Here is a 12,750-nt window from a genome sequence, read left to right as displayed (position 1 = left end):
TCGTCTAAAAAGTCACCTTTTATATCTCTAAGAGTTCTTTGGAAAATCTCCTAAAAAAATCCCCTCTTAAAGTTCATCGGAAAATCTCCTAGAAAAATCCCATCTTATAGCTCTAGGAGTCCTTCGGAAAATCTCATAAAAAATCCCCTCTTATTGCTCCAGGAGTCCTTCGTAAAATCTCTTAAAAATCCTATCTTATACCTCTAGAAGTCCTTTGAAAAATCTCCTAAAAAATCCTCTCCTATAGCTCTAGGAGTCTTTCGGAAAATCTCATAAAAATCCACTGTTATATCCCTAGAACCCCTCTTATAGCTCTAGTAGTCCTTTGGAAAATCTCCTATAAATATCCTCTCTTATAGCTCTATGAGTCCTTAGGAAAATCTTTTAAAAAATCGCCTCTTATAACTCTAAAAGTCCTTTTGGAAAATCTCCTATAAAAATCGCACTCTTACAGCTCTGGGAGTTCTTCAGAAAATCTTCTGATAGAATCCCGTTTTATTGCTCCAGGAGTCCTTTGGAAAATCTCCTAAAAATCGCATCTTATACCTCTAGAAGTCGTTCGAAAAATCTTAAAAAAAATCCCATTTCGGAGTCCTTCAGAAAATCTCCTAAAAATTCCCTCTTATAACTCTAGGAATCCTTTAAAAAATATCCTTAAAAAAATCCCCTCATATAGCTCTAGGAGTCCTTCGAAAAATCTCCTAAAAAATCCCTCTTATAACTCTAGGAGTCCTTCGAGTCCTAAAAAAATCCAATATCATTGCTCTTGGAGCCTCTCTAAAAATATGCTTTAAAAATCCAAGCGTTTAGCTCTTGTACTATCAGCTCAGGGAGTCCGTCATTCCTTGAGAAATACATTTTTTTTTGCTTTGGGAGTTCCTAAAAAATGAATTTAGAAATTCTGCCTATAACTGAGATCTTTGATCATAACTCTGGGAGCCCATGAAAATGACTTTAAAAATCCACGCCTATAACTTAGGGAATCCCCTTTTAAATCGGCTCTGGGAATTCCACTGAAAATTTCTTTTAGAGATCCTCTATTTTATTGCCTTTGAGCAAGGCCAAATAGGATCATAGCTTGCCGAAGAAAAGTTTTTATATTAGAACAGTTTTTTTAATGACATACCAACGACAACAAGTCCTTATGAGTGACAAGAATGGAGTCCCAAAAATCTTCCATTTGCAATTACCATATTTTATTTCACAGGTCACCTACGATACAACATACCTGGAGTAAATCCAACATATTTTTCGCCATTCTCAAAGAAGAAACGATCACCAACACGTGTACGATAGAATTGTTCAGTCAGAATGCATAAGAATGTTGGGCCAGCCAATGCACCGGCCACATGAGACTCCAATGAACCACCTACGGTTATTTCAACATCTTCGTGGCTGGGATACAGTGTTTTCAGCTTTTCAACGATCTATTTATGGAAAATGAAAGGAATCGGTTTACATTCGAATTTACTGTGAACTATTTTTATCATACCGCACGATCAATGAGGTCAGTATAATCCTCCCAACTCTGAGCTCTTCTCAGGCCACAGAATTGTCTGAAGTCATTGTAGGAGGCCAAACCGTGGTCACGATTACGTTGGATATCAATGGCTCTCAAATCACTACCAAATGGCATATTACGTCTGAACAAGAAGTGTTTAATCTGAAAATGAGACAAAAAAAAAAACAGAAACCATAAATAAAGTAATTGCGATTGGGGCTAGTAGAGGTGGCGTCGCCATTGACAACACCAAGTGAAATAAATCATGGCATGGATTTTTGTTTTGTGAACTTACCTCTCTGTCGAAGTTTATGTCGGTTAATTCTTCTGGCTGTGTTGAGTGTCCACGTGTTAGTGAATCAAAGTTGTCGCCAACTTCTATGATGCCGGGACGATTGAACCAGTCACTTAGTCGCAATGAGCCCAAAACTGATCTCAATTCTGATAACAAGCTGCACGAAATATGTAAAAAACGAGACAGAACACAAAGATTAGCAGGCAAAACATAAAATCAAAACATTCATTTAATTAGAAAATCGTTAGATTGCTGGTAAACGGATTTGGGAAATAATAGATAGATAATGGATGTCAAAATTAGAAGACGTAATGATTGGTTGAAATACAATTATATTGAATTGTAAACAGAATGCAAATGTTGGTATGAGTGCCAAAGTTAGCGGAATTTCCCATAATTTTCTGCAAGTGGATATTTGTGATTGATACAGGTGTTCAATAGGTTATCCGAAAGAAGTCCCTATTAATGAGCCGCATTCATTAAATGCGAGCTGATTGGACTCTTTGTAGACCAACAGAAGGGTCTCTCTATATCGTCTTTGTTTGCTGACGTGCTGAAGGTCGTCTTTATAGACGAGCTGAAGGGCGTCTTTATAGACGAGCTGAAGGGCGTCTTTATAGACGAGCTGAAGGGCGTCTTTATAGACGAGCTGAAAGGCGTCTTTATAGACGAGATGGCTGAAGGCGTCTTTATAGACGAGATGGCTGAAGGGTGTCTTTATAGACGAGATGGCTGAAGGGTGTCTTTATAGACGAGATGGCTGAAGGGTGTCTTTATAGACGAGATGGCTGAAGGGTGTCTTTATAGACGAGATGGCTGAAGGGTGTCTTTATAGACGAGATGGCTGAAGGGTGTCTTTATAGACGAGATGGCTGAAGGATGTCTTTATAGACGAGATGGCTGAAGGGCGTCTTTATAGACGAGCTGAAGGGAGTCTTTATAGACGAGATGGCTGAAGGGAGTCTTTATAGATGAGACGAGATGGCTGTAGGGCGTCTTTATAGACGAGATGGCTGAAGGGCGTTTTTATAAACCAGATGGCTGAAGGGAGTCTTTATAGACGAGAGGATTGAAGGGCGTCTTAATAGACGATATATTTCATAAAAGTAGAATCATCTCTAAGGAAAAATGAAAATATTTGGTCATTGAAATAATCGAAACGAAATTCTAAACGAACTTAATTTGCGATGTATTGGTAAAGTAGATATCCTATCCCCATACTTACTCCAATCTTCCTTCGATTTGTGAATGGAAATATCTGAAAGCAGCTGTGGCATGTGAATTAATCACCGATGGATCAATGCTGGGATCAAAATCATTAACTGGAGCCTTTTCGGGCACCTTGTAGATCAAACGATTCTTAAGCATATTTTCGGCACCCAAAAATATTGGCAACCATTCGTAGTAACTGATATATTGATATTGGGCAATATTGATTTTACGAGCCTCCTGGAACAGTGTGCGATCATCAAAATGAGGATTCAACTTAGCCAGTTCTCCAGCAATGCGATTGTGTTCCCTCAACAGAATGGTGTGTAAAATGGTAAGACCAGGATTTTGATTGACACGAATATCACCGGCGGTGTAACAAACTTCTGTCGGTTCGATAGCATCACAATCTCCGGTAACGTTACGCGATGCTGGCAACCAATCGGCACCATTACGTCTCTCGACAATCATGCGACCACCTTGGAAGGCACGAATTTGACTATTTTGTTGTATGGAATTGCCATAGACCAATGATAAGTCCATGTATGACGTGACGGTGGTAAGTTGTTCAGCTGGTCCGCCACGATAGTCGGGACAACGAGCATCCAGATCGGTTAAGGTACGTACGAAATTCAAACACTCTGTGCCAACTTGAGAGTAGACTGGATCATGATCTGGTACAATAATGGCGAAACAAGTTTTGTGGGCGGTATCTAAACCGACCAAACGGCCATCGTCGGTACAACAACGAGTGGGATGTTTTTCTGTAAAAAGGGAATTTAATTTATTAAATTATTTGATATGTACTACATTTTTTTTTGGTGGGTACAACTTACTGGACTGTGTACCACCAGCCTGCATAGACATATCGTGTGTCATAATCTGACCCCATTGCATGTTGATGAGGGTATATTCTGGATCGGGTACATCCATTTCACCAAAGATTACCAATGACACCAAACGAGCACTGGGCAAATCTTGTCCCGTTACCGAGGCTGTGGGAGCGCTGACTCCATCGGCATATCGTGGCGACAAGAGGCGGCCATAACGTGTATTGGCCATACCCAGTTGAGGACGTTCCAAGTGATTACATGAACCATCCAAAGTACGATATGTAGACTTTTCACACACTGGCGGTGGTACGGCACATTGGGCCCGGCCCGGCTGAGGGAATTGTGGTCCATATGGACCATGTGTTGACAATGTTACAAAGGGATTGGCTGGGGCTGGTGATGTGGGAGCAAAACCTGTTGGCACAGCATTACTACAAAGAAAGAAAAGTTATAAATCGATGTCTAAATTTGGGAAACTTTACACTTCTCTTACCTTACTAATGGCAGCGCAAATGCTGATGCTGGAAATCCTGGTGCCGAAGGAACGTATCTGTGTTGGGGAAAGGCATCAACACCATGTTCATTGTGTAATATGTGATAGCCAGTTGTGGAAACTTTTATGCTCAACGCCTGACAAATGAATGTCAAAAGGACGCCTAATTCTATTCTCCAGATCATCTAAAATAAAGAGAAAGGTAAGGAATATTAGTTCAGTGGCAAAAATATACTTCCTATATTATATATCAGAATTTCCAACGAGAATTTTATTTGTTCTACTGAAAAAGTTGAAGGATGTCGTAGTTGAAAAGCAGAAGAGAGTCTTTATAGACCGACAGAACAGAGTCTTTATAGACGAGCAGAAGAGAGTTTTAAATTGACGAGTAGAAGAGAATCTTTATAGACGAGCAGAAGAGAGTTTTTATAGGGGAGTTAAAGGAAGTCTGTATTGAGAAGCTGCATGTAGTCTGAAAAAGAGGTAAATGCAGTCTCTATGGACGTACAGGAGTGAGTCTTTCTAGACGACATGAAGGTAAAGTTGTTAGACGTGCTGAATTATTTATAAATTTGATCTGAAGGCAGTCTATATTTTCACATTATGGGATCATACCTTAGACGAATCCAAAGCTTGGGATTAATGGAGATCCCAAGCAGTCGCGGACTGTTTGCTGATTTGGGGGACAGTCTCTTATTAAAGATCCGAATTCCAATGATCCTTACACTAAAGGGGCGATGTTTCGGTGTCCCTAAAATATGCTAGTTCTCACACAGAGAGGTCGCTCTAACGATGGGTTGTTGTCAGTGTTACAGTTTTGAAGTCAAGGTTCAGACAAAATTCTATTCGTTGATATATGGACAGCTCAAAGAATATTAAGTGTAAGTCTTTGACGTGAAAAGTAGTCTATGCCATGATCGATCACAGCCCCTTCATAATCTAATGAAGTATGAAAAACGAAATCAAAAACCCTCCCTCCAAAATAAGCTTAACTTCGATTGATACCGATCAAGCTACAAACGAGCAGAATACCCCCTACATCAACTTATAGAAACATTACATCGGACATGGGCAAAAAATCAGAACCATTGGGAATGGGAAAGTGCTCCAACGCTGGACTTAGTAAATGAAAGATTTTACCGACAGAAGAAGGCAATATGTCAGATTATTAACTATAGGGTACCTTTCAGGCTGACTCAGGATATTTTTCTTGCGGATTTCTTGAATTGACTGACTACATCTTCATAATACGGTAATTCATGCCTTGGCCTCCAGCCAAGAATGCCCTGCTGGAAAACGCTGGGCACGGTAACATGGCAAGTCCTGCTCGACCAATATTTGTATAATCGGTTAGTAACGATAAGCCCTCGCTTTCTACACAATCATTTAGAAAATAGAAGAGTTGCTGACTACTCCAGGCCAAAAAAGTACCAAATCCCGGTAGACAAGGGAAGGTGAACATTTTTACTAGTGATAAATTACTGTAGTCGATATGTCGCTGGGGCTCCCTCAAAACTCACTGATTTGTTTTGAAGTTGAAGTTCATTATGCTGTTCAATAGGAATTATCATAAAAAGTACGGAAAAAAAGAGCAAACTGAATTCTGATTCAAAACTCTCTAAGCAGAGGTGCTCAAAACCGTGTTCTAGAACATGAAGAGAAAAAAGAGATAATTTAAGAGAAAATTAAAATTCTGTTTTTCTTTATGTTTTACGGTTCTATTTAATTGTTTTTAAACACGAATGTTTGCCAAAATAATTTATAAAGCAAATTGATAAAAAATATTTGTATAAATAATGACTTAACACTGTTTTGTTCTTGATTTAAATAAGCAAAGAGAAATTTGACTGAAAAGAGATATTTCTTCTTGAGCACCGCTGCTCTAAGCCAACTCCACCGAACTCATCAGTTGACTCAACAACTTTAGTCGTTACACTGTTGATGGAGCTGAAGCAAAAGGTGGATAGGGCAAATGTCTTATCTGCTTACAGCCAGCGGCGATCAACTGAGGCAGACAACCTGAGACGAAGAATAAGGTGATGAGTAGAGCAACTCGCAAAGTTGCAATCGTAAGTCCCAAGAACACAGTTTTTCTATACAAAGTGTGAGTCCTTTGAGACAAATTCCCTCCGCATTTTTATTTTTTTTTGTTTTTGGAAAGACTGATTTTTTCGATATGAAAAAAAAAATTCTTACAGTTTTCAGATCCTTGGACTCTCTAGAACCAACACTATGCCGAGTTATTTTATTTTTTTTTTTTTTATTAAATACACTTCGCTAATGAACTGAAAATTGTTTCTTTAGATAAAACTGTATCAAGAAAGATTCCAAATGTAGTTCTGTAAAAATCCATGTCTTCTATGTTATTTGTCTATAGAAAATAAAAACGGCGACCATTGAAACCTCGAATTTTGTCTATAGAAAAAACTGTGTCTCCGATAGATCAATAGATGGACTATTTTGAAAAAGAAACAACCATAAAACCACATTTTTATAGAAAAACAAGTAAAAAAGCTATACCCTCCATCATTTGGAACGAATTTGGCAAATCTCAGAAACAATAAAATCCGTTAAAAATTCTGTTAAAATCTTAAAAAGAAATCTTAAATTTTAAAATCTTAAAAAAATCGGAGTTCTTTACAGGGGGGCTATACGAAGACGTGGACCTGCACAGACAATTTTCTGTCTTAGGCTACAGTATCCATTGCGAACTTCAAATATCAAATTTGAAACAATTCCGGTTAATAATGTCGCTAAAATCATCAAAATACCGAATATCGGGAGGCCCCGTTATATGAGGGTTATACGAAGACGTGGACCAACACAGACAATTTTCTGTCTTAGACTGTAGTATCCATTACGAACTTCAAATACAAAATTTGAAACAATTCCGGTGAATAATGTCGCTTAAATCCCATACCATTATATGGGGGCTATAACAAAACGTTTACCTACATCACCCATTTTCAATACCAAAAGTCCCTTCATACTATGGTGGAGGGTATAAAAATTCCGAGACAGGTGGCTGAGCATTTTTCCTAAGCTACATGCGTCCTGATGACTCAACCAACCAACAATTATTTTTACAGGAAAAATTCCGTATTTGGATATTTGTTCTATGGAAAAAACTGCTTCCAAAGAATCCCGATATTTATTCTCTTTAACAAAACTAAACCGTGAGTGAGTCATATTTTTATACCCTTCACCACAAGGTGGTCAGGGTATTATGTCTTTGTGCATTTGTTCGTAACAGGCAAAAGGAAATGAGATAGACTCATAGTTCCTTTTGATGATCTGCATAGAATCACATTCTAAGTCGATTTATACATGTCCGTCCGTCCGTCTGTCCGTCTGTCCATGTATTTTTGTAAAAAAAGTACAGTTCGCATTTATTACCCGATCCAGATAAAATTTTGCACAAATTATTTTTTTGGACCAAGGACAAACCCTATTGGAGGTAATCGGTCAAAATTTAGATATAGCTCCCATATATATCTTCGTCCGATTTACTTTTTATGGTGCCCAAACGTGTATTATCAGCCCGAATAGTATAAAATTTTGCACATACAACCAAATTAGACTTGGAAATAAGTATGCCAAATTTTATCGAGATCGGTTCAGATTTGGATGTAGCTCCCATATAAAACTTCGACCGATTTACGTTTTATTGTGCACCAAACGTCTGATATTTGTCCAAATGGGATGGAATTTGGCACTTACGACCGAATTGAGTCTAGAAGCTAGTATGTCAAATTTGGTGAAGATCGGTTCAGATATAGCTATAGCTCCCATATATATTGTTCATCCGATTTGTTGTATTTGTTACCCACAGTCGTAATATGCACTCCGTAACAACGATATTCAGGGAAATATATCGTATACAGCTCAGAAATATCTTTGCGAAATTTTATGGAGATCGGTTACGATTTGGCTATAGCTCCCATATATATCTTTATCCGATTTCAAATTAATTGTGCACCAAATGGGCAATACAAGTCCGAATTTAGAAGATACAAATGCTTCGGCATATTTAGTCCTTTTGAACTTTAAATTATAATTATAATCATAGCGTGTATGATTGAATTCTCCCATTGCTACTACATTAGCAAAGTGGTGTAGGGTATCATAAAGTCGGCCCCGCCCGACTTTAAGACTTTCTTTACTGGTTTAATTAATGAAAATTTGCAATTTTTTTCAACAGAAAATTTTGTTTAAAGACCTGCACCTTTATTTGGAACTTTTCTATAAAATGCCCTGGTCTATCACAAGTTAGGAGTATCCTGAAAACATTTACTAGCAATGCTGATTCGATTCGATTATGTGTTGTGGTCCATTCTATGGTCTCTATCATCCCAGCTAATTTATGGTCTATTCGATGGAGTCTTAATATGGCGAAACAGATTTGTTATGCTAAGAATTCCTAACATTTCAATGGAGATCAATTGGAATTTAATGCGATAGACGGACTGACTGCGAACACACAAGCAATGGCGATGGTGACGACCATTACCATGCTTAGAATAACAACAGCATATTGGAAAGGACAAAGCACGCCAAGTCTGCGCATGTAGTATAGAGACCATATGAAGCCGACAAGACAAAAAAACTTGCTCAAAATATTCCGTACTCAAAGCTTAGGTGGTTTTGTTTTCTTTTTGTGTGTTTTCTTAACAAAAAAGTAAGACAAAAGCTTGGCAACGATCTCAACATGAGTTCCATGCTAACGAAAAAAAAAATTAAATTCATGCACTTTAAGTGGGTTACAATGAGAGGGTATGGACACCTGTTGTGTATCGAACGGCATCGGCTCCGAAACAATTGCTCCAGATTTTCCAAATGATTCGTCCTCGGCAAATATGTGTGCCATGACATCACAATGATTTACATTTAGATTTTCCAGACAACTACCAAAGACTAGCTGATCTGCTCGGCTGCTGGGCAATACAAAAAAAACGAAATCACGTCGTCGCATAAAAAGTGTTTTAGAAATGTTTTACAAGCTGCACAATTCTCTTGGCGTCACATGTACTTAGTTGGTCGTATCCATTACAATCGATCTTTAACATGCTGTATTATATCATGCATGAGAACCTCGCCAAGTCACCTCGCAACAAAACAATTGACATCGTGAAGTACAATGAAGTGACTGTTTTTTACATTTATCCTTCTATATTCTCTTCAATGGATGGACGAGCGGACAGACGGACAATAATAGTCGCATAATAAGACTGAATGAATTGAAATGAGAGCATAAAAATTTATGGTTTTATTTTGGATTGGTGGTTATACGAGGGTAGAAAATTCGATCAAAAGTATTTTATCTTCTCGGGAACAAATATATCAGATAAGCTCAGAAGTAAGACCCATACCTAATATCCGACGTAGGCCTGTTCAGTACACAGCGTACCTAATGAAACAAAAAAATGTGGGTGTAATTTGAAAGTATTACAATTGGGTGATTTAGAACCATTCCGCCATTTAGAAGGAATTTGTAAATTTTCTGAAAAATTCCGTTAAAAACTACTGCCACTATATTGGGGACGTCGATCTGCATGGGCAATTTTTGTCATAAGCCATTACGATATTCAAATGCGAAACTTGAAACCATTGCGATGAATAATGTAACTAACCTTATCAAATACCGAATATAAGGAGGTATTGTTACATGGAGGTTATATGAACACCTGAACCTGCGTAGGCAATTTTCTGTCATAGGCTGTATTACCCATTAGGAGCTTTAAATTACAAATTTGAAAAATTTCGCGTGAAAGCTGTGCTTCAAATCATAAAAATACATAACTTCTGGATATAGGAACTATACCAAAACTTGGACCTACATTGGCAGTTCTATGCAAGGAAGTTTCTTACATAATAGGAACAAGTGCTGCCAATTTAAATTTGTGACTAAAACTCCCAAAAAATCTTAAATCTGTCAATACAGGTATATGGTGCTGTAACGGTAACGTGGACCTATTTAGCCCATTTTCAATACCAAATGTCCTGCAGACCTGAAACATATCTGAGTAAAATATTATCAATCTACTTCATTTTGTTACAAACCTAGGGTAATTTCCACAGACAGACAGTTGGACAGACGGACAAACGTATGGACATCGATAAACGGAACTTTGTAAGAGAAACACTAAACAGAGTAGACCGATATATTATATTTTTCCACCAGATCCAATGTAGACATAATTTGAAGAAAGTTGAACATTTCTTTCCCACATTAAAGCGAGCTGCTTTGACCTTTTTCTGGAGAGAAGAGACCAAGAAAAATGTGAATTTTCGATTCTGGCTATGCCTTATCTAAATATTACGTTGCGCCAAGTTTAAAATACATCTGTGCCAAGTTTGAACTCTATCCGGTACTCCCCCCATCGCACAATATAATATTTATATTTTCGTTCGCAAAACTTTCGATAAAAAAAAAAAATATATATATATAAATTCAGATTAAAATTATAGGTCGTTTAGCGATGTCCATTGGTCTGTTGTAATCATTCTTTGTAAAGAATTGAGATAGAAGGCTAACATTTGCAAAAGGAACCCGTTTTTCTAAGGTCCTCATATAAAGGTACCTCCGGAAATATATATGTATAAACGAGTAGTGAAATAAGTGACTAACTGAGGATCAACGTTCAGATGAAACGGCTGAAGCTAGAATCTTTAAAATTATGCACAAATGTTAGTCTTGGTGCGTAGACGTGTGATAAGGCTAGGGTTTTGGGTTCTAAAAGGGTACAAAAAAAGGCTAAAATGTACTAAAAATTCAATACTTTGTATTGGACAAGCGGAATGAGCTCGAATTCCTAATATTTGGAATGAAGGTCATTGATAGATTTCAGGATAGATGTACCAAAGCGTTTTATAAATTCGAACGTTAAGGTTACGAAAAGTACTAAATTTGGTATTGGGTGAAGGGATAGATCCTCAACTTTGATACTGTGGATGCTGTATGTAACTGGAATTTAGATATGGAGCTGGTTTTTGGAAATGTTTACTATATTTGGCATAGGGTGATTGTATAGAGCTGGAAACTCGAATTTTCTCTTTTAATCTTTCTGTTGGTATCTGGTGGTGGTTTTGCAAATGCGTACTATAATTGTAGGTACTAATATTGAATCACTGTTTGTGTCGCACTATGTGGGATATGCGTATTAAAAGTTACTAAATTTGGTATAGGGTGAAGGGTATTGTAGCTGAAGATCTGAAATTTGATATTGAGGTCACCGTTGGTTTCTAGGCTTTATATACAGAGACGTTGAAACAGTTTTGGACAGAAAAATTGAATAATATATAAAAACGTGAACGAATCTATAATTTAAAGGTGGACTTTTCTACAGGGCTTAATTGTTTAATGTATCTGCAGGACTTAAAAAATTTCACCATTAACATGTTAGGACATTTTTATAGAAAAATATTAATCAACTCCCTATAAAGGGTTTTTATACCCTACAACACTATGTGTTGAGGGTATTATAAGTTTGATTGGGCCAAAAATTATGTAACACCACGAAATATTGATTTCCCACATAGGAAAGTATATATGGATCTTCCTAGCTCGCCGAGTTGAGTCGATCTAGCTATGTATGTCCGTCCGTCCGTCTGTCCGTCTGTCCGTCTGTCCATGTTAATTTGTAATCACTCTACAGGTCGCAATTATGGCCCGATCTTCACGAAATTTAGAATGGAGGTGGGGCTAGGGTCAGAATAGAACCCTATTTCTTTTGGAGATGATCGCTAAATGTTTAGGGGTTGAAATGGACCAAATACTGAAAAAATGTCGGATTTTGCAGTAGCTATACAGGTCGCAATTATAGACCAATCGACGCGGAATTTCGCATGTAGCTAGAGTTTAGGGCGGGGAAGAAGCTTACCAATTTGGGTGGTCATCGGATTATATTTAGCGGGTAAAATAGACCATATCTTTTGTATTGAAAAAATTAGAAATTTTTCATTAAACCGCGAATATTTGAAATCCCGGCGAAATCACAAAGCCATGACAAGGTTACTTCTGATCTTTACATTCATGTTAACATCCAACAAATCGGATATATAGAAAAATATGTGCGATATATATGTCTATCAAAGAAGATATGCTTGAAAGATCTCTTATATGTCGAGAACTGCTGAACTGATTTCAACAGTTCTCATTAATTCAGAATGGCCTCTTGGCAGGAAAGAAAAAACGTCTAAAAAAATCGCATAAAAATATCTCTCTAAAGATGAAAATATTGATTTTGTAAAATTTTCTCATATTTTTTTCAATTTTGTCATATTTTTGGCATATTTTCATTTTTAATAAACATTTGGTAATATTTCTACAGCTAACAAAACTAAGTAGTTAGGATATCAAGATATCATATACAGATCGCATTTATGGCCCGATCCTTACGAAATTTAACATTGGGATAAG

The 12,750-nt window shown here is 37.3% G+C and overlaps 1 protein-coding gene across 2 annotated transcripts in view; it reads right to left on the bottom strand.

Moving 5' to 3' along the window:
- The window catches only part of LOC101899725 (peroxidase), a 142,430-nt gene that overhangs the window by 1,724 nt on the left and 127,956 nt on the right, over positions 1–12,750 (bottom strand). For both annotated transcript variants that reach the window (XM_059124027.1, XM_059124033.1), the window contains exons 3-8: positions 4,332–4,516; positions 3,842–4,269; positions 3,022–3,769; positions 1,797–1,953; positions 1,493–1,663; positions 1,229–1,427 (exon numbers count right to left, since the gene is read on the bottom strand). In XM_059124027.1, the coding sequence (XP_058980010.1) occupies positions 1,229–1,427; positions 1,493–1,663; positions 1,797–1,953; positions 3,022–3,769; positions 3,842–4,269; positions 4,332–4,516 (1,888 nt within the window). The remainder of the gene's footprint in view (positions 1–1,228; positions 1,428–1,492; positions 1,664–1,796; positions 1,954–3,021; positions 3,770–3,841; positions 4,270–4,331; positions 4,517–12,750) is intronic.

The sequence above is a fragment of the Musca domestica genome, unplaced genomic scaffold (genome assembly GCF_030504385.1).
Source record: "Musca domestica strain aabys unplaced genomic scaffold, Musca_domestica.polishedcontigs.V.1.1 1, whole genome shotgun sequence".
NCBI lineage: Eukaryota > Metazoa > Arthropoda > Insecta > Diptera > Muscidae > Musca > Musca domestica.
The sequence above is the reverse complement of the archived record's forward strand: the minus strand, read 5'-3'. Positions and strand labels throughout refer to the sequence as shown.